This window comes from Neofelis nebulosa, chromosome 11 (genome assembly GCF_028018385.1).
Source record: "Neofelis nebulosa isolate mNeoNeb1 chromosome 11, mNeoNeb1.pri, whole genome shotgun sequence".
In the NCBI taxonomy this organism is placed as follows: domain Eukaryota; kingdom Metazoa; phylum Chordata; class Mammalia; order Carnivora; family Felidae; genus Neofelis; species Neofelis nebulosa.
Window position 1 is genome coordinate 21,950,405 of NC_080792.1, and position 27,336 is coordinate 21,977,740.

The window sequence follows — 27,336 nt, forward strand, 5'->3', positions numbered from 1 at the left end:
AAGTAAATTTATATCTCACACTGATGCACAAAGATTTTTCAAGTTGAAATTTCCTCACCAAATTACTTAGCTCTCTGAACAGGGCACACTGATATCTGAAAGCTTTTACAACATTCTTAAAAATGTTAGCAATAAACACAACCTATAGGAAATCTAAAGTAGAGATTTTTTTAAGCTACAATTTTAATAAATGAAGCCCTCTGTAGGTATTTTTCAACATGGTACTTGACATAGTTGAGAGAGGTGTTGAAGAGGAGAGGCAGAAAAATAAGAGTAAAGATAATATTCCAAAGTGGAAAGAATTTATGTGAAATGACTTCTCATTCTGCCTCTCTTTACCATGTCTTTTCTGCAATGACCGATATATCAGCTGGACTATTTGGAAATCTAGTGCCTATGGCCCTTGATAAATATTTTTTTTATCTCCTTCACATTTTCAGGTGTCCATTGGCAAACACTTTTCATGGAATATACACGAAAAAGTCCACCAAAAGTCCACCAAAGTCCTCTTTAGGAAAAGTGTGAACATTCACAAATATGTGTTCTGTAGTTATTCTCCATATCATGCTAAAGAGCCCAAGCACTGAGGTCAAACTGCCTGGGTTCATTATCTAATTCTGCCACTTTAGCACTGAGTAGGTGTCACAGCCAGTATCTAAGATGCCTCCCATTGAGTATCACTGTGATATTCACATCTTTGGGGAGTTCCCTGCCACATTTCACCAGGGTTGGTCTGGTGACCAATGGAATGTTATAGAAATGCAGAAGAAATTCCACTTCCCAAATCAGGTTTAAAAAGGTTGTCCTCGAGGGCGCTTGGGAGGCTCAGGTGGTTAAGCATCCAACTCTTGATCTCGGCTCAGGCCGTGATCTCATGGTTTATGAGATCGAGCCCTGTGTCAGGCTCTGTGCTGACAGTGTGGAGCCTGCTTGGGATTTTCTCTCCCTCTCTCTCTGCCCCCCTGGTTGCTCTCTCTCTCTCTCTCTCTCTCAATAAATAAATAAACTAAAAAAAAAAGATTATCCTCTCTCTCTCTTTTAGATCACTCCCTCTGGGGGAAGCCAGGAGTCACGTCTTGAGGACATGCTGGAAAACCTGTGGACGTGATAGAAGCTATTGAGAAAATGAGTGCTTGTTTTATGTTGCTTCATTTTGGAGGTAAAGTGTTATGTAGTAATGGATAATTGCTCATTAGCTTGGCAAGTGATTTAAGGTCACTATTTCTTAGTTTTCTCTTTGTAAAGTGGAGAAGATAATAGTACCAACTTTGTGGAGTGGCTATGAGGATTTGAGAGATCTTCCTTAGTACAGAAGAGAGGAGCGTCAGGGGTCAGCCTTTCGAAAAAGCTGGTTATTGTTATCAATCTCCAGGGATCCAACAGATCTTAAGATTGTTTGTTTGTTTGCACTCAGTAATCCTAGGAAAGCATTCTTGGTCAGATGTAGGCATTCACAGGGGCTACAGGGTGATAGAATGAATGCCCAGTTCTAGAACCTGTTAAGCTGGGATCAGTCTTAGGATACTGGCTTCTTACACCATGAATGCAAGGTTCAGGGAAGGATTCTGAGTTGGAATCAAATGTTTTAGGGGTTGGAATGATCTTCATATCAGTAAAAGATGGAATTCTGGTAGTACAGCACCTCAAGCCAACAGAATTCTAGTTTTTAAAATCTGCTTCTTCACTTCTCAATAGCTTCTCCAACCCATTGTTTGAGTTCTGCAGTCAAGTAACTAAAGCAGATGGTGGGAGTGGGGAAAAAAACAGTTGGTTTTCACAGTGAATGTCCTAGAAAGCCCCAAACCAGTGGTCATAAGCAGCTTCTAAGCTATCACAAAAGCAAAACTGTATGCCTTCCTTTGCCTTAGTCTTTTTACTAGATACTTTCAGGCCACTTTTTCAGACTTCTTTTTTTCCCTTAAAAGCTGGGATTGCATTTTTTCCCCTTAAAGATGTACAGGGAAACAGAAAAAAATGAAATTCAGGAGGCTTCTGCCCAATAAACTCTCATCCATTTAATTATCAGAATTTTATAACTAATGTAATCTTAGAGGTCACCTGCTTCGATCTATATCCCTCCCATTTCTGCTTCCTCGCCTTTCCTCTAGCATTTTACAGGAGAAAACACAGGTTGAAAATGGAAAGGGGAACCAAGGTCAAACAAATACTCATGTTCCATCAGGTAATAAAATACTAGAAATGTAAGTAAATCTTTATCCTTCCAGGAATTGCTCTCAGCCAAAGAAGTTGCTTGCCCCAGATCACACCCCACTTTGTGGGGGCAGCCTGCATCATACTTGAGACAAAGTCCAGAAACCCACCTCCCTTGCCTCCTTTGGAAAAATGCTAAGGGCAAGCCCAGCACCAGAGCAACCCATTGGGTTAGCTGCAGCTCCCATTAAACTATGTCACCAGTTCAATTTCTCCCTCCTCCCAGTCCTGCATCCCTTACCCTCACAAGTGTTATTCCAGAAAGCACTTGTTAATAAATTGCCTGTATTCTAAATTCTGTCTCAGAGTCTGATTCCTGAAAACCCAGCATATGACCCTTAAATACCCTTTAAAAATTCAGGAAAGTTATACTTGATGCTTCTGATTTCTTTTTCTTTTTTTTTTTTTAGTGTATTTATTTTGAGAGAGAGAGAGAAAAAAAAAACATAGTGGGGGGGGGGGGAGCAGAAAGAGAGACAGAGAGAATCCAAAGCAGACTCTACACCATCAGCACAGAGCCCAACTGGGGCTCCATCTCATGAACTGAAAGATTATGACCTGAGATGAAACCAAGAGTCAGATGCTTAACTGACTTAGCCACCCAGGTTCCCTGTTGCTTCTGATTTTTCATAAATAATTTCATTTATAATAAAAAAACATTTAAAATAATTCTTTGGTCATTGTAAAAATAGTCAGCCTTTGCTACCATTTTAAAACAAAGTGCTCGGGATTGGAAAATCAAAATACGTGGGTATTTTTGCCTGTGCTTTCAGCTAGTGTGTTTCTCATGAGCATTAGTTTACTTTGCTGTGAAATGTGTTCAGGGATAGGAGCAACAGAGGCCACATAATGTTTTCAACCAATAAGTTGACAAACCTTAGACAAATAAACAGATGTTGCACTCCAATGAAATTAAATACATTTCCCCATGGATTTTAAGAACAAAAAGCCACTTCAGATAGTCTATATTTGATCTGCTAATTTACATTTTATAAAGCATGCTGAGAAATGTCAAGGAAAAGGGGAAAAGACAGTCTTACAAAAATAGCGATTCTTAAGTGGAACAGCAAACATCTTCATACATGTGACTAGAAATCAGTGCGATGCTACGATGTAGTTTATAAGACTCAGTAGATGAAAGACTTGATAAATCTAAATAATACTGCAAGTGGGGCCATCAGAAAATGTATCTACTCTTCTGAATGAAATCATAGCTCTGCCAAGATACAGATTTACAATTTGTTCAGCAGAGTTATCTAAGACCTATCAATCATGTCAATTGCAAAGAGTTTATTTTATTTATCAGAAAGCTTAAGAATTTATTTTAAAATCAACTTTGATTATATGTTGAAGTCATTTCCTTTCGTTAGATAGAGTCTTACCAACACAGAGCTTGGAGGTAACAAAGAATATGATATGACAAAGTTACCTCAAAGATATATTTTCTATTGAGTCTTCATTTCTCATAGAAATTTTATTTAGGTATAATATATATCTTGAAAATTGGAATATCCAAAGTAGTGCTCAGTGATTTTCCAAAGTGAAATGCCTTGCAACTATCATCGAGGGCATGAATAGAACATTATCAGAAGTTGCCCTATGGTCTCTTCTGGTCACTGATCATCTCCCATCAAGAGTAACTGCTCTTCAGAATTCTGACCCAATAGATTATTTTGCCTGTTTTTAATTTTACATAAATTGAGGGGCACCTGGGTAGATCAGTCGGTTAAGCGTCTGACTCTTGATTTCAGCTCAGGTCATGATCTCAGTCTCCTGAGTTCGAGCCCTGCGTTGGGTTAGGTGCTCACAGCACAGAGCCTGCTTGGAATTCTCCATCTCTCTGCCCCTCTCCCACTCACACTCTGTCTCTCCTAAATAATGTTAGAAACTTAAAATAATAATAAAATTTACATAAGTTGAATCTCATAAATGTGTTAGGTTTCTGTCTTACAACATTTTATCTGTGAGATTCTCCCTATTGTTTATGGCATTTAAGTTTGTTCAATTTCATTGCTGCATTATATTCCACTGAATATAATGAATATGTTACAGTGTAATAAAGATATGATATGGGGAATGGTACTGCCACACATATTCTTGTTTGGGTCTTTTGGCGAATACATTATGTATCTCTGCTGGGTAATTTTACCCAAGGTTAAAACTGGTATAAGATCGGGGTTGCTATTGGGGTGCCTGGGTGGCTCAGTCGGTTAAGCGTCCGACTTCAGCTCAGGTCACGATCTCACGGTCCGTGAGTTCGAGCCCCGCATCGGGCTCTGGGCTGATGGCTCAGAGCCTGGAGCCTGCTTCCGATTCTGTGTCTCCCTCTTTCTCTGCCCCTCCCCCGTTCATGCTCTGTCTCTCTCTGTCTCAAAAATAAATAAACATTAAAAAATATATATAAATAAAAAGATTGGGATTGCTGGGTCAGAATATTCTTACACATTTTATAAAACTATTTAACTATTTAAAATAATGTACCTGCATTATATGATAATTTTTAAGATAGCAACAAAATTAGTTGCTGGTCATTTTACGGCCCCCATTCATGTAGAGTAGGACACCAGGAATAAGGAAAGGTTTGCTGTTTTAGGCAAAGAGCAAGTTGGAACTCCAGGTGACAACCTGAGGTGGCACAATGCAGTGGACAGATCTAGCACAGGTTTTGGGTTCCTACTCTCACATTCCTAGTTTCCATAATTGTAAATTGGATGGGCTACTGTCAAAAATCTTTTTTAAAAGTATATAAATAATATAAGGCATGCAAATCATCTTAGCCCTTGGAGAAGCAGAATACCAGAGGTTCAGAGGTTGTCCAGGTGTGTCCTGAGGTAAGTCAGTAAGCTGTCTGAGTCTCTTATCTGAGTCTCGCTATCTGTAAAATCAGGATAATCTCACCACATGATAATATTATGAGGATTCACTGAAATAGTAATTAGCAAGGCATTTAGCAAGTGAATAATATTCAGAAATTCTCAGTATTTGTTAGGTTTCATTTCATTTTTTATTCTTTTTAAGCTCATTATTTCCTTTCCTATTTAGTAAAAACAACTTTAGCTGCCCTTAATACATCATAAAATCTTATTAGAAGATATTCTAACTATAACTGATTTTAAGAAAGGTCCTTAAACACTGGTGTGTTACAAACACAAGGCAGTCTTATAATGCATTTACTTATTCATTCATTCATATGACAGACGTTTAGCAAGCACCAGTTTTGTGCTAGTATTGAGCTATACAATGTATGAATGCAAAGACGAATTAGATGCATTCCCTCCCTATCATGAAGTAATTCACAACCTGTTAGAAAAGGACAGATTTGGACTGGAATACCTAAACATATGAGGCAGTACATAATTAATGCCACGAATATAGTAGAACGAAATGCTATTCAAACATGAGAAAGGAAGCCATCATTTTCTGGATACAACATTCAGAAAAGAAAGAATTTATGAGAGCATCACTATCTGCTCTGGTCTGTGAAAAATGCATACAACTTTGTTAGGTAGAGATAGCCACTGAGTCATTCCAAAAAGAAAGAAATGTTCAGAGGGAAAAAACAAAGAAAAGACCATGTATATTTATGGACAGGCAATTTAGTCTAGCCTTGCAGGAATCTAGGATATATCTCTATCTCTCTATCTCTCTATCTATCTACCTACCTACGTACCTACCTACCTACCTACTATATCTATCTAGGCATAGGAACAGGATACTAGAAATGTAGACTTAAATGTGAGATGCTCAGCGGTTTGTAGGTGTTTTTTTCTTGGCAGGCAATGGGGAGCCTTTGGAGAAATTTATAGAATGGAATGCCATATTTAAGTTGTTTTAGGAATACACCTGTCAGGCAGGATACATATGAATCTGGAAGATGCTAGAAGGGGGGAAGACTCCTTATGAAGCTGTTTCGACAGTTCAGGTGTGAGGTCATAAAGAAGAGAATTAACATATGACTCCAGGGAATGGGAAGGTAGCCAGGGATTCAAAAGATATTGTGGAAGGAAAATCAACAAGATATGAGAAATTATTGCAAAAGATGGTTGTACATGGAACAGAAGGGTCCACAAAGGATTTTTTTTGAGTATTAGTTGACACAGAAGAAACTATAGAAGACTGGCACCACTAGAACTTTGTTACAAGAGGAAAGTAGCTGGAGGGGAAAAGTGAAACAGCTCAGCGTAAATGTCTCTGTACGTAATGAAAGAAATGAAAGAAGGACAATGGCTTCACAGGGCACCTCTGTAGGGAGCTTAGTGATTAGGAGCTCAGAACTCTGAAGCCAGACCTTGTGAGTCCAAATTCTGGTTCTGCCACTTAGATGCTGTGTGACTAAAAGCTAGGTACTTAAACTCTCCAAGACTCAGTTTCCTTATTAGAGAAAGAGGCATAATAATTATATCTATCCCATGAGTTGAAGAGCTAGAATTCATCATAAATTCCATAAAAGTTTTTGTACTTATTAGAGTAACACTGAAAGCTGCCATGGAGCATGGAGGAAACATGACATATAGTAAAGTAGAGAGAAGCAACTGTTAATTCATTCACCTAAATTATCTTGATTGAAGCCTCCCAGGCTCTGTTCTGAGTATTGAGGATATGAACTGATCACAGAGACAAAATCTCTATCCTCATAGAAATTACATTAAAATACAGGAAACAAATAAACAAATACAAAAATGTGAACAGGATGGTCATACACATTAATAAAAAAAAAAACAAAGCACAATATACAGAGCAGAGAGTGACCACAGATGCTATGTGTGACATTTGTCAGGGAAGACCTATAGTGGGAGCTGTTGAACACAGAATTGAATGAAATTAAGGAAAAGCCATGTAAACATCTATGAAAAGAGATTCCAGGGAAAGAGAAGAGCAAGTGAAAAGTCCTCGCATTTGAACGTGTGTTATTATCCAAAGAACAGAGGGGAACGCTATGAGGCTGAAAAGGATTAGAGTAGTAGCAGGAGATGAAATGAGAAATGAGTCCAGAGGTTTTATCACATGGGGCCTTGTAGGACATGGTAAAATCATGGATTTCACTCTATATGTTATGGGAAGTTAAGAGGAATAACATCATCTAATTCATACAATTTAATGGCTGCTCTATAGACAACTCGCTATAGGGGCAAGAGCTAAAGAAAAGAGACTAGTTACAGGTTTAGAACTGTGGTCAAGAATTTGTAACAGATGGTGGTGGCATGGGTTAGGACAGAGCAGTTGAGATGGGAAGGAGTGGTCAGATTTGGGACCAAATCAGGTATTGTAAGCAAGAACTGTAGTACTGATGAAAGACTGAATTTGGGGTGTGATGAAATTTGGATTAAAGAGTATGAAACTAGATTTTTCAACAAGAGTAAATGGATGAACTGTGGTAACATTTATTGAAATAGGGAAAGAAGTAGGAGGATCAAGTTTGGAGGTGGGAAAGGGAATTATGAAAAGTAGGATCTCCATAGCTGAATTGCCTATTAGCCATATGGAAGTATTGAGTCAATGGTTGATATGAAAGTTGATATGGGTTATAAGAGATTAACTTAGAGATAAAATTTGGAATTTATTAAGATTTAGATGGCGTTAAGGCTCTCAGAACAAAATGACATCATAGAAAGATCTAGGTAGGTAGAAGAGAAAAGGCTGAAGACTGAGCTGTGGGGCATTCTCTGACTTAGAGACTGGGCATAAAAGGACGAATAAGTAAAAGATACTCAAAAGGAGCAGCGATGGGAAAGAAAGAAAACCAGGATCATTTAGTATACCATAAGGCAAGTGAAGATAGTGTTTCATGAAAAAAAAAAAAAAGGGAGAAGCTATGTCAAATTTTGCTGAACATCTGAGACTTGACCATTTATTTTCACAATGTGGAGATTATTGATAACCTTGAAACTCTGGTTTCAGTGGACAGAAACTGTCTCATTAAAACTAATAAGGAAGATTACAAAGAGGGAAAAGCCAGTATAGACAACTTTTAAAGGAGTTTTTCGGGAAGGGAGAGGAATAGGCTGTCGTTGGCGGGGAAAGTAGTACCCAAAGATGGTATTTAAAACAGCAGTTGTGACAGAATGTTTGTATGCCAGTTGGAATTATCTATGAAGAGAGAAAATGGATGATACCAGAAATGGAAGGGATACTTACAAGATTCCCCAAGTAAGTGAGAAGGGATGGCAACAGGGGAAAGACTTGGCTTGAGACAGGAGCACAAACACATTAACTAGATTTGATGGAAGGATAAGGATACCAATTCTCAATGCTTCTCTCTTCTTGGTAATGTAAGAAGCCAAATTATTGGCTGAGCATGGGGAAAAAAGAGAGATTTGGGGAGTCTGAGAAGAATAGATATAAGACATTCATTTTATAACCCGAAATAATGAATGAATGGAGAAATGAGTGGCATTACCAAACACCACTATTTGGTGGTATTTGACTGCTAATACCTGGCAAGGAAGTCATGTGTTTTCCCCAGATAAATCAGCTGTTAGTAGAGTGGAGCCAATTAAACAGGGTTGAGTTTTTTTCTGGTGAATATGATGGGGAAGGAGGACCAACAGAGATGAGGGTGTTTGCAAGGGACTGAGGATGATAAATGACTATGACTTCTCAGTTGAGTTTGGAGGCTAATCAGGACAGGAAGCAGATGAGGGACAGTGGGAAGGTGTCAGAGTTAATGCACTGGAGGTCTTAGTGGGATTGAAGAATTGTTGGCAAGGGGGGAATAAAATAAGTGAGCAGGAAAGTAACAAATAGAAAAAAGGGATGATAGAAACTGGAGATTATAAGGGTTACAATGATTGGTTTAGTGCATGACACGGACTTGATGAATTGAGGTGGGAAGGAGCCAGCATCATTGTAGGCACCATAAAGGGACCAACATTCTACTGTCATTGGATGAATTACCTACATGGAAATTATAATTACCAAGATTAATCACAGAGGTAACTAGAAGGGCGGCGATCCCCAGGTGTGCTAATATCTTCAGTAAATGTGGGAATATGACAGAAAACTTCAAAAATAAGAGGGTAGTAACTGGATATCTGTTAACACTTGCTTCAAGGGTGCTAGATTATCTAAAACTGGAAATGGGACCCATTAAAAAAGTAAAAAAAGAACAAACCCAACTATGAATGTGATCATTAGAATAAGATCAATAATAGTGACAGAAATTTCCATTCTTTTTATATGAATTCATATTTTTTTAACAATTCCTTAACACTGTAGCCATATGTTTTGCAATTGGATTATATACAAGAGAAACCACAATAGCAGTGTATGTTTGACTTCAAATTATAAATTAGGGTTTTAGTCATTCTTCATTTTGTCCAGATGCCCAGAAAATTCAGGGGAAACTCTAAATATTTTTGACAATTTGATATAGAAAAGATGAAAACAGAAAACCCTTCATTTCTTCATTGTGGTTCCAATCTTTACCCACCAGGATTGTTGGACTGAGCATCCATAGGAATCATAAGCTTGGCCCGAGGGGCTCGGCGGGCAGCCAGTGACCTTTCCAGAGTAGACATGGAACTCCCTGCTTCTTCAGTGTCTTGACCTACAAGAAAAACAATACTGAGAGATACACCTTTTTCAATGATGCAACACTTTGCATAATTTCCAGCCAGGCATGCCAATGCCTTTTTTATTTTATTGATATTTAAATAATAACACCTACTTTTTTGTTACCCAATCGATATACTCCCATTGCACAAACATTAATAAAATGTATCATAACCTCATTACTCAGAAAGAACTATTGTTTATATTTTGTTCCTTATCAGGTTTGCTTACGTGTTTATATGTGAAAGTGAGAAGGTATATATTAACATATATATATATATATATATATATATATATATATTTACTAAAGTTGCATTATACCATATATATCATTTTGTAAACTTCTCAGTAATATGAATGTCTTTCTCTGTCAAGTCAGTGTTATTTATGTATTTAAAAATGCTCATGTTTCTAAGTTTATGAGCACCATCCATTTTATTTTATTTTATTTTATTTTATTTTATTTTATTTTATTAAGTACACTGTATGCCCAATGTGGGACTTGAATTCCTGACCCTGAGATCAAGAGTCACATGCCCTACTGACTGAGACAATCAGGTGCCCCGGTTTTATCATTCTTTAACAGTTCCATTAACATCCCATTGTATGAATTTACCATAATTTATGCAACTAGTACTTAGAACCCAAAGACATTACATCTTATTATAAAAACTCAGAAAATAAACTACATTTTTTAAAAGTAAGTCTAGGCATAGTTATATACATCTATTATAATGCCACAAAATGTCATTCTAAAGAGTCATTAAAAGTGGTAAGAATGGTTTGTGTAGATTTAAAATGTATATAAAAAATACATTTGAAAGGCACCTGGGTGGTTCAGTCGGTTGTGTCCAACTTCGGCTCAGGTCATGATCTCACAGTTCATGGGTTCTAGCCCCACGTGGGCTCTGTGCTGTCAGCCCAGAGCCTGAAGCCTGCTTCGGATTCTTTGTCTCCTCTCTCTCTGCCCCTCCCCTGCTCGCTCTCTGTCTCTGTCTCTCTTTCTCCAAAACAAATAAACATTTAAAAAAAAATACATGTTGAGAACAATAAAACTGAAGTTTTGAATAGTATGTGTATCATTTGTGTAATATACATATGAAAGCATATTATATATACATACACATTTGTATGTGTATAAATATATAAATGTAAATATATCTGTATATTATATATTATATATGTTGTATGTGTGTGTGTGTATATATATATATATATATATATATATATTTGTATACAAAGGTTACACACAAAATTCTTAACATTGCCTTCCTTTCATGAAAGGGATAAGGAATTTGGGGATGGGGAAAGGCACTCATACTTTTTACTTCCTTTGGATATTATTTTCACAACTTTTTGTACTATTTTTTTTCTTTTAAAATTACATGCACAGGGGCGCCTGGGTGGCGCAGTCGGTTAAGCGTCCGACTTCAGCCAGGTCACGATCTCGCGGTCCGTGAGTTCGAGCCCCGCGTCAGGCTCTGGGCTGATGGCTCAGAGCCTGGAGCCTGTTTCCGATTCTGTGTCTCCCTCTCTCTCTGCCCCTCCCCCGTTCATGCTCTGTCTCTCTCTGTCCCAAAAATAAAAAAAAAAAAAAAAAAAAAAAATTACATGCACATATTCTTTTTTCAAATTAAAATAGTAGTTAATAAAATTTAAAATACTGATGGGGGAAATTTCTATGCAGCCCAGATAATGGCAGCTGCCTAGATTTGTATCTGTCCACACATCCTCCAAAAATCTATACAGAACTATACAAGACAATAAAGCTACGCAAGATGTACCCTTTTGAAACGACTAAAGGAGAAAGAACAAACAAACTCTGGATTTCCTACAGGCACAAAAATAAATAATATTTTCCAGCAAAGCTATGACTCAAAGTTGAATATTTGAAAAAACTACACAAAAGACAGAAGAGGGGAATAAGACTCCTAAGACTGACCTAAAATCATTCAGAAAAGTCTACCCCACGGAAAAATGTTTTAAAAGTTTCCTAGTAGACCAGAGCACTTAAAAGTATACTATTTATTGACATGGAGTTTTGTTCTTTTAACCAGGAGAGTACAGAGAATGCTTACTATAATGGAAAATATAACCAGCAGGATTTTGAGTTCTACTTTCCTTTTACAATAGAGTTGGCAAGTAGGTCCTCAAATTAAAAACAAATAGGCACAAGAACCCTCTCATTCTAAAAAAAAACAAAAACAAAAACAAAAGAAAAAAACCCAAAAAAACAAAACAGCCATCACTTGAAGTTAAGCTTCTTCCAGGACTTATTAAATGATCAAAAGTAGTCTGGCTGTCCCCACTCCAAATGCCATTTTAGTATATAGATGAGAAAGGGAAAAATAAAGAAGGAGGAATCCTAGAAATAATTGGCAAAATCTTCTGCAGGCTGAGAAGCAATTCTGTCCCCTCCAGTGGGAGGCAGAGGTATGCTCTCCTCCTAATGCCCCACTAGGAACCAAAGCTGCCAGAATAAACACCTGTAAAGTGTGGAGGTTCCTGCAAAAGAGATCTACCTTTCATTCACTCTCCAGATAGTAGTCTCTTCAGGCAGCTGGCTTGCTGGTCTACCCTGTGTATATTTAATCAGAAGAGGTTACTGAAGAGAGCAAGACTGAAAGAGTGACAGCAGTGGAGTATAAGCTCTCTCATCATTTGGCCTGGAAAAGAAGTAGGAGCTTCTTCTGGGTCAAGTGGGCACTTGAAAAGTTGTTCAAGCTTGAGTCTTCTTGCTGGAATTCACCCAAGTGCACCTGACCCACCTAAAACAGTGAGGGTGACAGAGCTGTTCTTGGTAGGAGTGGGGTAAGCCCTGACTTGATATCTCACATGGTGTAATGAGCCAGGGGAAGAATCCCACAGGATCTCATAAAGAATTCGTACTTGTGTTTCACAAGAGACCCAGAATTTGGATGTTGCATGAGGACAGTCCATGTGCTCACAAAGCAGCACAGCCCTTCAAACTGTCCTTTCTGTCCTCTCTCCTTGCCTCTCTCCTCATCTCCCTTCCCCATCCTCCTACAAAGCCAGGAAGAACAAATAAGTAGGAGGAATAAGTAAAGGTGTTTCTGAAACAGACTGTGCCCCCTCCTTCTGTCCCATCCCCACCTCTCCTCCAAGGTGCTAGAAGCTTTAAAGAACAAATTACAGCCCTAGTCCTCAGAGTCAAAAGTCTAGCTGGCCATAAGGAAAGGGGAACCTTTAATTTAGATTTCAGGTGGCAGTTTTGGACAGAACCTGAATGCAGTTTAACCAAATGAAAATGATGGGAAATTTAAGGAATCTGCTTGATATATTCTTCAAGAGCTAGAAAAAGTATACTCAACAACTCATGGTTAAAAATCAGTAAGCGAATTCCTTGTTTAAACAATTCTAAGCTGAAAAAGTCTAGTAAGCCAGTTACATATTCCAATACCTAAAATATTTTAATTCAGTTTTAAAACAACGGCTACTCATTCTGCAAACACATGAGTAGACCAAGAGTTTTGTTTTGTTTTGTTTTTTTTGATGAGAGTACTTGGTTTATTTTTCTGCTTTCCATAAGCAGTTCAAAAATACGATGACTAACAGAAAGTGAAATATCTTACAACCAATTTTTAGATTTTCTTAGTTATTCCTAGACATGGATTGTTCTGTGCCTATTTATTAAACAGTAGGCTTTTTTCTTCTGATCACGTTGTATGTCAACATCGCCTGCAGACAGACTCCATCAAACTAGGCTAGTGATCATATAATGTGAATACACAGGGACAAAAGTTGATCTTTACAGTAACCAAGGCTGAAATAACAGGAGATGTTATGTTATTATCTTCACATGCCATGTGACCCTAGTGTGATTTTTTTTAATGCAATGAATTGAGAGCAAATTTAATTTTTTAAAAACATTTTATTAGTTTTTGAGAGACAGAGAGCATGAACAAGGGGGGCGCAGAGAGAGGGGGAAACACAGAATCTGAAGCAGGCTCCAGGCTTTGAGCTGTCAGCACAGAGCCCGACACAGGGCTGGAACTCACGAACTGTAAGATCATGACCTGAGCCAAAATCCGATGCTTAACTGACTGAGCCACCCAGGTGCCGTGAGAGCAAATTTAAAATCAACTTTCAATTATCCATAGACATAAGGAATGAAAAAAATGTACAAATACCTTCACATTTTGACAAAACTCTCATTCGAGATTTAACAAAAAGCAGTAAGTTCATTTGGCTTTCACATTTCAGTATTTCCCAAATGTACCACCTGTTACCTCTTAGAAGTTTTAAGTAACGTTGCAATTATAATTGCACTTAATAAAGGCACTTAATAGGATGCTGGAAAAGAAACTAGTTAACCAAATTTACATCAGATTATTTTAACTATTGGTAAATGACCCACAGATTGAAGGGAACGATGTCTCCATCAAAGAGGAGACAAAGAGGAAACTTTTTGTAAATAAAGTTTCAGAATGGTGGGGGGTTGTCCTGATGCCTGAGATGAGAGATTTACCTGAATGAGAGGTGCTTTTGCTCCCCAGCTGGGTTTCTGACTGGCTGTGGCTGACTGGTGTGAGGTCTTGGCAACTTTGGATGGGGGAGTCCCTTCCTGCAGGGTCAGTACCTGATGGCTTCTCAATATTTTTCATCTCCATTTCTTCATGATGTATCCAAAGATCAGGGGGCCTGAGGTCCTTCTGGCTGCCCTTCCTTTTGCCAACACTGTGGGTGGCCCGTTTCCTATGGAAGAAAAATTAGAGAGCAAATGTGAATGCTTCTATTCAGTGGTCCTTCCTCTCTTTTCTCAGTCAATTCAAGTTAGAAGCAGAGAAGGATAGAAGAAGGCTCCCAGGAGGAAACCTGTGAAATCCAGGAATTGGCAGGCATGTCTTGGCTGCCTTTCCTCGTCTCCCCTGGAGATTCACCACATTATAGGAGCAGTGGTGCTGAATCCCCAAGGCCTCGGCTGCCTGCCAGAGAGTGCCTGACTCTAGCTTCACCAGCTACAAATTCCCCACAAGGTGACAATGGGTGAGATGGAGCCATATGCCAATCTTTGGAGCCAGTCATAAGATACTTCACTGCAACATCTGTTTAGGAGATAAATGAAGGAGTCGTGTTGAAAGGGCAAATGGAAATAAAAAGGCCAGAATTTGTGCCAGCCAAGACTGGGGTTTAGAAGAAAGTCTATAGCTCAGCTGTATAATTTAATGTGCTATTTGAAGACAAAAGGCCGAATGAGGACACTCTAAGGAGAATAAAAGCACTTTTGCCTTGGAGTTACTAAGTATCTGGATGAAAACACAGTAGGATCCATCCTTTGAAAAGAGAATACAGTTTAGAAGTATGCTTCAATTATCTCCTATTTTCCTCAATAAGAATTTAGCAACCATAAATTCATTTTTCAGTGGTAGTCTGTTTTTGGGGCTCGTCAGATTCAAATGCTCCCTTTAGGCTAAGTAAAGTAGCATGATACTCGTGGCTAGTCATTCTCTACAGTAGGCATCAGTAAAGTATGGCCTGCAGACCAAATCTGCCCACTGCCTGATTTTGTAAATAAAGTTTTATTGGAATCCTACTGAACTCATTTATTTCCACACTGCAGTGTGTCGAGTGGTTGCAACAAAGAATGTATGACCCACATGTCTCACAAAACCTCAAACATTTACTATTTGTCCCTTTTCAGAAAGTTTTCAACCTCTGCTTTACAGTTCTAGTTTTTAAAATCTCTGCTTGTATCTTCTATTGGTAATAATGTCTCTTCTAAGACAGAATTCAGATGGTTTAAATCCAACATTTTATAGAGCCCCAGAGAGAAGTAACTCCCTCTCACTTCCTCCCTTGCAACAAATGGTTTATGAGGATAGCTGTTTTCATGGTTGCTAAATGACTCAAACAAACCACTTCAGTGAAAACTCTTTGTAACCTGTACAGGCCACTGAGAGCGGCTTCATTTTCCAATGCTGAAAATAACCTTTGCATTCATCAATTAATACATGTTTAGTGATGTGACTTGCTGAATTTTAATATATTTTTATCTTTTTTGAAGTGTGCTGATAAGGATAGGAGACAAAGAATGCCAGACTTAATATTTATCAAGTAGTTTAGTACAGAAATAATGCAGTATTTTCTGTTCTAATATTTTCCCTACAGCTCCCGCATTTTGCTGATTTCTTGGCAACAGTCCCACACTGACTCTGACAATGGTCTGTAATAACCTTTAGATCATTTTCTTATATCTAAGATAATAACTCTCTGCTAACCATCCATTCCCTGAATTCATTTCCTTATACTTCACCTGCCCAAATATACTAGTCCGCAAATGACACACAGCTCGCTATGTAATCTACCCCGGTCACTTCTTAGAACAATCTAATGTCATTTTCAGACTTGGAGATTTCACCCTGTTACCTTTCTAACAAATCAAAATGCTAAACCACTTTTTAATCCCAGTGCCTATCAGACTGAATACAGAGAAGTACCAGTTCCCAAATCCAGGATAAGATGGCCAATGTTTTCATAATAACTCAATATTTAAATAGGTGTGGGAGGGAAATGTGTCAAATAATTTTTTAAACTAAAAATAAGTTATGAATTCTGGTTTCCTCTTGCTTACACACATGCCTCATTCATTCATTCATTCATTCATTCATTCATTCTTCATTCACCAGCCCCTATAATCTCAGTACCAAGCATCCACAAATGTAGTTTACTAAAAAAAAAAAAAAAAAATTCCAAATCTGACTGAGGTAGAGCTTTTTTGTATGGTGTGATTTATAGCCTCCATCTGGGAAAAAATTATCATTCTTCATAAAATGCATACACATTTTTCTGATGGATTTTAGTTAGATTAAGACCTTTTCTGAGAAGCTACTCATCCACTTAGCTGTCAGCCAAGAATCTAAAGACTCTAGGGGAGCCTGGGTGGCTCAGTCGGTTAAGCATCTGACTCTTGATTTTGGCTTAGCTGGCAATCTTGCAGTTGGTGAGTTCGAGCCCCAGGGTTGGCTCTGCACTGATGGCACTGAGCCTGCTTGCGATTCTCTGTCTCCCTCTCTCTTTGTCCCTCCCCTGCTTGTGATCTCTCTCTCTCCCCCCCCACCTCTCTGTCAGAAAAACATAAAAAATAAACATTTTAAAAAAACTTTAAAAAATAATCTAAAGATTAAATAAACTTTATTTCCTTTTTGTATATATTCTATGAAAGGCCATCTACTAACTACTTTTGTTTTCTATCATGTCTCTTATCAAGAAAGATCTTTGACCTTGGAAAGGCCTCCCTTCCCTGCGGGTGGTAGTAGCCCAGCCACCAGGTACAGCAGGTTTTGTAATAAAACTAACATCTGCTCATAACTGAACTGTCTGAGATTTGTCTTAAAACCTGCAGGAACAGTTGTCATCTCAGCCTTCTGTCCATCTGCTGGTTCTCTGATACAGGACCCACTGTGGTCCCCTCGATCCTCTGTCTCATCATTGGAATCTTCAAAATTTGTATGCAGATGAACCTGTGCAATGGGTCCTGAGGTGTGGTCCTTGGACCAGCAGCATCAGCATCACTTGGAAACCTGTTAGAAATGCACGTTCTCAAGCTCCACTGTAGTTCAGAAACTTGCAGATGGGGGGTGAGAGGGTGCAAGTGGGCAGGAGAGGGTGGGGCCCAGCAGTCTGTGATTTAACAGCTCTCAAGGGAAATCAGATGCACTTCAAGTTTGAGAAACACCACCTTAGTGAATTTTTTTTTTTGTTTTTATTTTAAACCTAGTTTTTGCATTAGATATACAATATGTCACATGTTTGTCCCTCCCTACATGCACCCTTTCTCACAGGTACCAGTAATCTTCCAGTTTCCAAAAATAGCCATAGGATGCCAGGGTCTCTTCTCACCCCATGGGCTATTGAATAAAGGCAAAGCAAGCATTCTTTCAAGGCTCTCTGCTGTCTCTTTCTCATACTGGGGGGCAAAGTTTTCACAGCATAATCAAGTGTTAGTGTTTTTTGTTCTCTCTCTCCATCTCCCTCCCTCTCTCGTTGTACTTTTGCCAAGAATGCCTTCACAATCCTGTTTACTTACAAACTACTGACTCTTGAAGATTTTCTTCAAGGCTCTCTTCTTCAGGAAGCCTTCCTGACCATGCTAGGTCAGTGTCATCTTAACATACCTAAATCATTTCCCTTGTCTCTTTACCACTCACCTTGCATTGATGACCGTCTGTCTTACTGAGCCGGCCAGATGCTCCCAGTGTGTGTATTGATTTCCTCCCGTGAGACTACAGCAAATTCTGTTTCTTTCACTTATCCAACATCATCCGTTGTTTTGCAACATGTATTCATTTATTTATTCAGTGACCATTTACAGAATACTGAGTATGTGCCCAAAAAATGTGCTAAGTACTAGAAATGCAAAAGATAGGCGAGACATTGGGAGCTTGATAAATGAATGGGAAATGGCATGGCTACTCTGAACTTCTGCATTGTTGGAGTCATGAGCAGGCAATGGATCATGGCAGTTGGTAAAGCTGAAAAAGTGGAGGGACCAAATCACAGGAGGCCTTGCCTCCAACAGAAATATTTTTAATAGTATCAGGAAGTCAGTGGGGAATTGCAGGAAGATCTTTAGCTCAAGAGTTAACATTAATCAGATCTGTTATTTTCTGTAATGCAGATTACTAACTGAACACATAGTAATTACTTGAATTAAATAATAAGAATTTTTCATTATCGACTTGGAAGTATTTATTTTTGGCAAGATTCTCTGATTTTTTATTGGCTTCTGTGTTTCTTACTTTGCGCGTAACCTATTACTGTAAGAAAAGTTTGTTTCCTCAATCACTTTTAATCAGTATGCTTAGGATGTGAAAGGGTAAAAGCCAACATTGGTTTAGTATTTTAATGTAGTCAGACAAGCTGTTGATAATCTACCCAGGTAACTGCCTTTAAAATGTGATAACCATGCGTCCTGGATTTCCAGCGTATTCTCAATGTCAAATCTTTTGTCTTTAGTATCTACAGATACATTCTAACTTATCATAATCCATATTCTATGGCTTGGCCAGGAAAATGTCATTACTTTATTAAAAGGCACAAAACCCCTCACCTACTCCCCATTAATTTAAGCTTTCACAGACACATTTTTTCCATCTTAGGATATTCTACTATGATTTCACTAATTCAAAATGTGTAAGGGGAGTCCCTCTTCAAAGTAGTAAGCAATTTTAAATTAATAACCAAAAAGAAATACAAAATTATTTTTATTTCATATTAATTTGATGCCACATGTTACCATGTGATTCTACAACTTGATAGCATTCCATGGGGAGTTTCAGTGTTCTGAGGTAGAGAACATGACAGAATGTATTTATCCCTGTTTCTCATTTGAGGAAACTGACATTCAGGGATTAGGTTTCATTAACCACCACTAATTTAATTCAAGAAGTAGGGAATCAGAACTAGAACTTGGGTTCTACCTTCTGTTATTTTATATCGTAAAAACAAAACGTTACCAACTAGAATGTGAATCAATCAGGTAACTACCTCATTATTAAATATATATGTGTATACAAAAAACCGTACAATAAAATATATGGACATTAACTTGAATGATGTACTGCGAACAGTGCACATAAATATGCTTCAAATCCGTTGGATGCAATTCAAGAGCCCCAATAAAACACAAAGACAATTTACAGTCTCCAGCACCAATAGGTAAAGAGATATTGAAGCAGCCCATGAATGTGTTTCCTATTTCACTTTATTAATTACATGAAACTCTCATTTTTCTGAGGGTTCTGTAAGGGACATTACTCCTGTTTTAGATTGGAATTGATTTTGCTTTCATCTGCATCATTTAATTTGTTCAAAAAGTCTCAGTGATGGTGGTATCAGGAGGAAGGATCCTCAGTAAAATCAAGAAAAGTTAAATTAAAACTCAGGAATATCTTGAAGGAGAAATTTTTATTTTTCACATTTTCTCTGTTAATATATACAAACAGAGAGGCCAGGATGAAAGGCAATGGGTCTGTTACAGAAGAAATACAGATGAGGAAAAACTGTGAAAATATGCCAAGTAAATATTAAGAGATTTTGAGTGAAGGCTGAGGAAAAACCAAAGTGGCAGTAGGACAGAAGCTATAAATTCACCTTCTTTGGTTTTCAGTCATTCGTGGAGTGACTTATTCTTTCATTCATCTCCTAATTTAAAAATGAGTTCTATCGAGGGCTCAGCCTCTACTCTTTCTAAATAAAACCTTCAAGCTCTTAAGAAGTGCTTAGCATGGGATTTAAGACAATTTAAGAGTTTCTAAAAATAGCATGAAATGCCACTTTTGCACATGGAGAAGACTGACATTTTCTCTGTGAGGAAACAAAATATGTCCAAGAATCCAATTCATCAGGTCCATATAATCCGCCAACATTCTTCTCAAAAGGATGAAAATGAAAAAACCAAAACACCCCACTACAGGTGGTTCCGATGATTAAACTTAGTTTAGTGAACACATTCATGTTTTTCAAGCCATCATGAAATAGGCCAAGCTTGGTTTTGGTGCCTTCCCCACTTTCCTTCACGTGAATATTTCTCAGCTCTACTTCAGCGGCCTGTCACATAGATGTCTTCCCATTCTATGTCTCTGCACAGCCCCATTCCTGGGATTATTCCACCAAGAGACTGTCGAATGCCTCACCCCATTTACAGTTCTTTTTTCTCCAGAGCCTCACTAAATGTCCAGCACACTGGAAGTTCTGTGTAATTATGATTTCCTAGAATGCTCACACATGAGAGTCAGTTAAGCTCAGTCTGCCTGGCTTCTTGTTTAAGCACAATGGATTAGCACATCAGCTATCACTAACTCGAAGATAGCCCAATTTCACACATGAGGCCAAATATAAAATTTGTCCTGCCATATAAATAAATTAAATACAAAGACTGCATCTACACTCTTATGTCACTTTCTTTAGCTTGTACATCTTCCTGTATCCTATTTCTAAATACCTCACTTCAAAAGGTTGGAAGATACAATACAGATCAACAAATGGGTCATCGGATTTTTAAAAAGAGAAACTAAGGTATTAGCAAGGGAAGAGAAACAATGATTTGTTAGAGAATCTTCCTCTGACACTGTGTGTAGCATATAGTTGTCAAATCAGCCACCTATAGGCCCAATGCCTCAGGCTTTCAGAGCCGGCACTATGCCTGAGGCCAAAGGGAAAAAAAAATCAAGGGAAGATCTTATCAGAGCCAATTCAGTGAGAGAGTACAGCTGAAAGGGACATATCAGGCTGGATTTGAAAAGTGCCAGACAGGCAGAGAATAACCAGGAGATTATTGCTGATTCCCACAACTTCTGACACAAGGTTAATATGCTGGTTATGGATGTTGCTGGAAGGGGATAAACTGAATTAAAACCATCTTTCCATTCTAAACTTTGACTTTGATGTATCATCCTCTGCATGGGCTATAACCTAGAATTGCATAATATGGAAAAATTTTTTAAATCCCTCAAAACGTTGAATTTCTGAGAATCAACCACAGCCGGGAAATCCAAACATTGTGAATTTCTAGGATCTCTCTTCTATCCTAAGTACTGTCTCCAAACTAAATACTCCACTGTATTATAACTACATTGAGTTTGGTAGTCATTCGTGCAACAAGCATTGGTTAAATGCCTACAGGCCTCCTTGCCAGAATTGATAAATACTTTCAAAGGAACACACATCTCCAACATTTTACACATAATTACAGACAGGGCTATGAATTGGGACATGGTGAAGTCCATTTTCTAAATGTTGCTAAAGGAACATGTGCCCTCCTCTGAAAGGAAGGATCTGGCCCAGAGAAGTCAAGTCAAGCAGAAATGCCACGTGGGTCTCCAGGTGGATTCTATTATTAAGTCTGCAGGCCTAGCCCTCACTCACTCAAGTTATGGACCTGAAATGAACCAAAGGCAAGGTTTTGCTCAGGTCAGAGGCTAAGGAATATGTGGTAAATTATGAAAAAGAACACCAGAAGAGATTTCTCAAAAATATAACTCAAGAAGGTGATAGGTCAAACCATGACCTCTCTCCTCTCAGGAACCAGATGTTACCTACTTTCTCTGCTGGGCTGAAGAGCGCCGGGTGCAAATCACAGCCACGATCACTACCACCAGCACTGTGATGACGCCAACGGTGACCACAATGATTACAAGCAGGTTGCTGTTCTTTTGAGGAGTGACACTGCCGTGTGGGGGGTGCATCTGGCCAATGGGTGGCTCTGGGAAAAGACAGGCAAATGGAGATCAGATTTAGGGGTTGTGACAGCTCTGCGTTCATCAAGCTGTTAAGGATGTGAATGTTCCTATTGTTCTGGGCATTCTTGAAGCTGGGGAAAAAAGCAATGAAAAATGAGAGGAAAGATCTATGTTACCTCCCCAAGAAGAAAATTAAATATATGTCCACACAAAATCCTATACAGAAACATTCATAGCAACATTATTTAGAATAGCCCAAAGTGGAAGCAACCCAAATGCCCATTGACTGAATGATGGATAAACAAAATGTAGGGCTTCCATACAGTGGAATATTACCCAGCCATAAAAGGGAATGAGGAACTGATACATGCTATGGCATGCATATGCCTTAAAAGTGTTACTCTAAGTGAAAGAAGCCAGACACAAAAGGTTAATATTGTACGATTCCACTTATACAAAATATCCAGAATAGACAAATCTGTAGAGACAGAATGTAGATTAGTGTTTGCCAGTGGATGGGAGGAGTGAATGGGGAAGGACAGTGAATGGGTACAGGGTCTCCCTTGGGGATGGTGAAAATGTTCTGGAATTAGTGGTGCTGGTGGCACAGCCTTGTGGATGTAACTAAAAACCACTGACATCGTACACCTTCAGAGGGTGAATCTGTAGCACGTGAATTATTTCTCTCTCTCTCTCTTTTTTTTTTTAAAGAATTAACCTGTCATATTGAGTAGAAAGTGGGGACAGGAGGAAGGCTACTTTGTACTACGAGTATTCCAGGGTTATGAGAACCACAGGAGCCTATGCTTTATGAGAAAACACTATTTATTTAGGGTGTGAAAGACAAACTATTTGACTCTAATCACTTACAGTTTATTTCCATTTTTTAAGGAAGCTATCTATAAAGTTTTAATTTTACATTTAATTTTCAACCTATTAAAAGTGCATGAATCCCACTTAAAAGCTGTCACTTGGTTCAAAAGAGTGTCATAAAATCCTGATATGAATGTTCTCTTGTCTTGCAGTAGTACCTCATGGTAGACAATATTTAGGTGAAAATAACAGACAAGACATTTTTTGTTATAATTTGCTTAGGTAAACAAGAATGGCTAATGACACCTTAAATTGCTTTCTTTAAATATTCAGTAATCAATTAGAAATATTATGTCCTATGTTATGTTATTCATTAGAAGTAACAACGTTTTAAAAGGTAAACAGTAGCTTGTTTTATTTATAAATTAATTTAAAGGGGTGCCTGGGTGGCTCAGTCGGTTAAGTATCTGACTTTGGGTCTGGTTGTGATCTCACCGTTCATGAGTTTGAGCCCCACATCAGGCTCTCTGCTGTCAGCACAGAGCCAGGTTGGGATGCTCTGCACCACCACCCCCACCCCCCGGCCCCTGCCCTGACCCCCTCTCTCTCCCACTCTCTCTCAAAAATAAACAATTAAAAAAAAAGAAGGGTGCCTCGGTGGCTCAGTTGGTTAAGTTGACTGACTTCAGCTCAGGTCATGATCTCACCGTTCATGAATTTGAGTCCTGCATTGGGCTCTCTGCTGTCAGCGCAGGGCCCAGTTTGGATCCTTTGTCCCCCTTTCTCTGTCCCTCCCCACCTCATTCGTTCTCTCCTCCTCTCTCTCTCTAAAATATAAACATTTAAAATATACACATATAGGGGCGCCTGGGTGGTTCAGTCGGTTAATTGTCCATCCGACTTGAGCTCAGGTCATGATCTCACAGTCCGTAGGTTCGAGCCCCAAGTCAAGTTCTGTGCTGACAGCTTGGAGCCTGGAGCCAGCAGCCTGCTTCAGATTCTGTGTCTCCCTCTCTCTGCCCCCTCCCCGCTTGTGCTCTCTCTCTCTCTCTCTCTGTCTCTCTCAAAAATAAATAAAAACATTTAAAATATATACTTAAAAATTAATGTAAAAAGTCACAGAAAGCACTGATTTTGGATATTTTCCTAGACCTAAGTTTGAATGTGCTTCTTTAACAAGCTATGTTAGCTTTTTTTTTTTTTTTTTTTTTTTTTTAAATTTTTTTTTCAACGTTTTTTATTTATTTTTGGGACAGAGAGAGACAGAGCATGAACGGGGGAGGGGCAGAGAGAGAGGGAGACACAGAATTGGAAACAGGCTCCAGGCTCCGAGCCATCAGCCCAGAGCCTGACGCGGGGCTCGAACTCACGGACCGCGAGATCGTGACCTGGCTGAAGTCGGACGCTTAACCGACTGCGCCACCCAGGCGCCCCAAACAAGCTATGTTAGCTTTTTATACCTCCTGAGTGAAGTATTTAGGCCTTTTACACCCTCAGTGACTTTGTCTGCAAAATGGAAATAAGAATACTTATTTTTACAGGTATTGTCAGAATTAGAGAAAATACATACAAAATGACCATCTCAGCACCTGACAGGGAATAAATCAAAATCAAAACCAAAACACTATCTTTTGACAAGTTATCTAAGAATCATTGTTTTTTTTGAAACAATAGTCACCTAAATTTAAATTATTGCTGATTCATTGTTATTGGAAAAATATTAAGCACTTCGGATATAACTTGAATCTCAGGGGAGGAACTCATCAAAAGTGTTTAAATAGCACTTTCTGTTAAACATTCTCTTATAAGTGAAAGAAATAAGATATCCTTGAAGTAATTTTTACATTTACTACAAAGGCATGAGCCAAGTAATAAAAGGTCAGAACTTTCTGTATCATAGTTTTACTTACAATTTAAAAAGTCATTTTACAGTAGTATCTCAATATGCCCCGTCTGTGCTTAATAAATTAATTGATTGGAATAAATTAACCTTTTATGTGAGAACTTACAGTGAAGACAGTTGGAGATATCGTGGATTTTTATTAGCATGACTTCAATTTAACAGTTCACCATTTCTGACAAACTTAGTTTCAGTCATACAGAGCAGTACACCTAATGAACATTTTTAAAACCTTGTAAACTAGAATTTTTCAAATTTCTACTCATTTCTTTTTCCTCCCCACCCAGAAAGGCATCATGTTTCAAGTCTGAAAGTAATGACTCTGGACTTTGCTGAACATGAATGAGATTATATCGATGCCATTTGCCTTAGAGAGTTAGGGATCATGAGGACTCCCATTATAAATCTTTGATACCAGGCCTTTACGCCTTCCTCATAAAAGGTCCCATCAGTTTGAAAGTTGATATTCAAGGTCTTTCATTAATTTCCCAATCTCAATTCAAAGGCTGAACAATCAGAATATTTGACATCAATGGGCAGTTAAGAAAGTCAAGTGGAATGGAATCTTTTGATGTCGCTGACCCTCATTATCTGCAGTAATTTGTTCTGTAGAGTTGCTGTAAACACTGAATTAAGGAATACTAAGTATTGCTGCTGGAGGCAATGCAGTGTTAGGTTCCTGGGAGCTTCTGGTCACAACATTTTTATCAATCAATATATAACCTTGTTTTATGTGTGTTTCTTTTTAAAGACACTTTATTTAATACATAATGTTCATTCATTGACATTGAACTCACAGTCAACAACATCATAACTCATGCTTGAGTGAAGCTTAATTAACACACACATTTTCTCCATAAGCTACAGCATACAGCCTTTTGCGTGTAGGAACAGTAAACAGCACTTCAGCACTACATTGAAGGCCACTTTAAACCCTGAAACCACCACTAAAAAATGCACAAAAATGTAAAAAGAAATGGCACTACATACACTGTAGAAATGACGCTTGTGTACACTGTGAGAGCTGAAACAATAAGGCAGAGGGTCATCTTGTTTATTTCAGCTGAGTTCGTGAGCACTGGGCTACTCAAACTTTTGGCTGCTCTGCGCATGTCCACAATGACCATAAAAGCACTACACGTATTGATTTTGGTGGTTAAAAATAAATTCTAGCAGTAAGTGAATTCACAATAACAATCTGCAAATAATGACAATCAACCATATATTTGAACACATCAAAAGACTGTTCCAAATTAGGAAAAATGTTAGAGCTCATCAATCTAGATCACTACAGATAAGAGTTCTGGAAGACAGCCTGACTCCAGAAGAGGCAAGATGACATTTACTATCTTTTGGGCTTCAGAGGAGAAACTTCATGATGTAATTCAGAGATTTGCAAATATCCTTCTGGACACTGTGATTATTTCATGAGATAATGGATGCAACACACTGGCCACAGGCCCTGACACAGGGTTGGCTCTCAATAGACATTATGAAGCGCTTCAATATTCATTCTATGTGATCTTTCCAACTTAAAGAAAAATATAGTGTCCTGATATATCTGTTCCTGTTGTTACTACAATAGCTTGGGTATCCAGTGTCTTGGTAATCAAAGACTTAGATGTGTTTCATTAAAATTGGTGAGAAGAGAATTAAATTTTGAAACGTCACATGGGCATTCCATTCACACTTTTTATTTTCATAACGTTTGATTGCCATAAAATGTTTCAACCTTTTCATACTACATTTAATAAAAATAAATATATACTTCATAATCTTATGGGCCTAAAGTCTCAAGTAATAATTGGAAAATTGGTTTCATGAAATAATAATGTCTTTAATTTTTAGAGTATTTGGGAGAGAACAGATCCAATGATTGCTTGGGACTAAACTTCTTTCCTACATTTGCAGTCTTCCCTGATAACAATTTTGTTATTATAACACTTTGAGCTCAACATATGTCTCAATAATTTTACAGGTCTTTGAATTTGAACAGAAATTCCTATGGCATTGAATATTTCAAAGCATCTCCCCCTGAAATAAAGTGCTATATAGTCAACCAGCTGGAAGAAACTTTACAGATAATCTAGCCCAATGTTCCCTAAAATGAAATATTAATCAGCATTATGAGGTTGGGAGGAAGTTCCTTGGTCAATTAAGTTGGAAAACATATTTCCTTTCTCAAATCTCAGAATTTTGAACATGCTAATGTGAACTGTGAATTGCTAGGAGAGATAGGGCAGGCACAGTAAAGAATATACCCAATTATTCTAGAAAAATGTACTGAAGATCCAGTTAGGTGCTGGGGATATGATGCTGTGATATGAACATGGATGGACCTTGAGGGCATTATGCTAATGAAATAAGTCAGATATAGAAAGACAAATCTACATGATATCACTTGTATGTGGAATCTGAAAAAGCTGAACTCATAGAAACAGACAGTAGTAGAATGGTGGCTACCAAGACTGGGGGTTGGGGGAAATGGGGAGATGTTGGTCAAAAGGTATAAATTTCCAGTTATCAGATGAACAAATTCTGGGGTGACAATGTACATCATGGTGATTATGGTTAATAATACTGTACTATATACTTGAAAGTTGCATGGATTATAAATCTTAAATTTTCTCATTACAAAAAAATAAATGGTAATTATGTGAT

General features: G+C 38.1%; 1 protein-coding gene across 4 annotated transcripts in view; it reads right to left on the bottom strand.

The window, feature by feature from the left end:
- DCC (DCC netrin 1 receptor) overlaps positions 1 to 27,336 on the bottom strand; it is a 1,139,939-nt gene that overhangs the window by 44,313 nt on the left and 1,068,290 nt on the right. For all 4 annotated transcript variants that reach the window (XM_058692059.1, XM_058692060.1, XM_058692061.1 and 1 more), the window contains 3 exons: positions 21,823 to 21,985; positions 14,252 to 14,478; positions 9,641 to 9,757 (listed from right to left, as the gene is read on the bottom strand). In XM_058692059.1, coding sequence (XP_058548042.1) covers positions 9,641 to 9,757; positions 14,252 to 14,478; positions 21,823 to 21,985 — 507 coding nt within the window. The remainder of the gene's footprint in view (positions 1 to 9,640; positions 9,758 to 14,251; positions 14,479 to 21,822; positions 21,986 to 27,336) is intronic.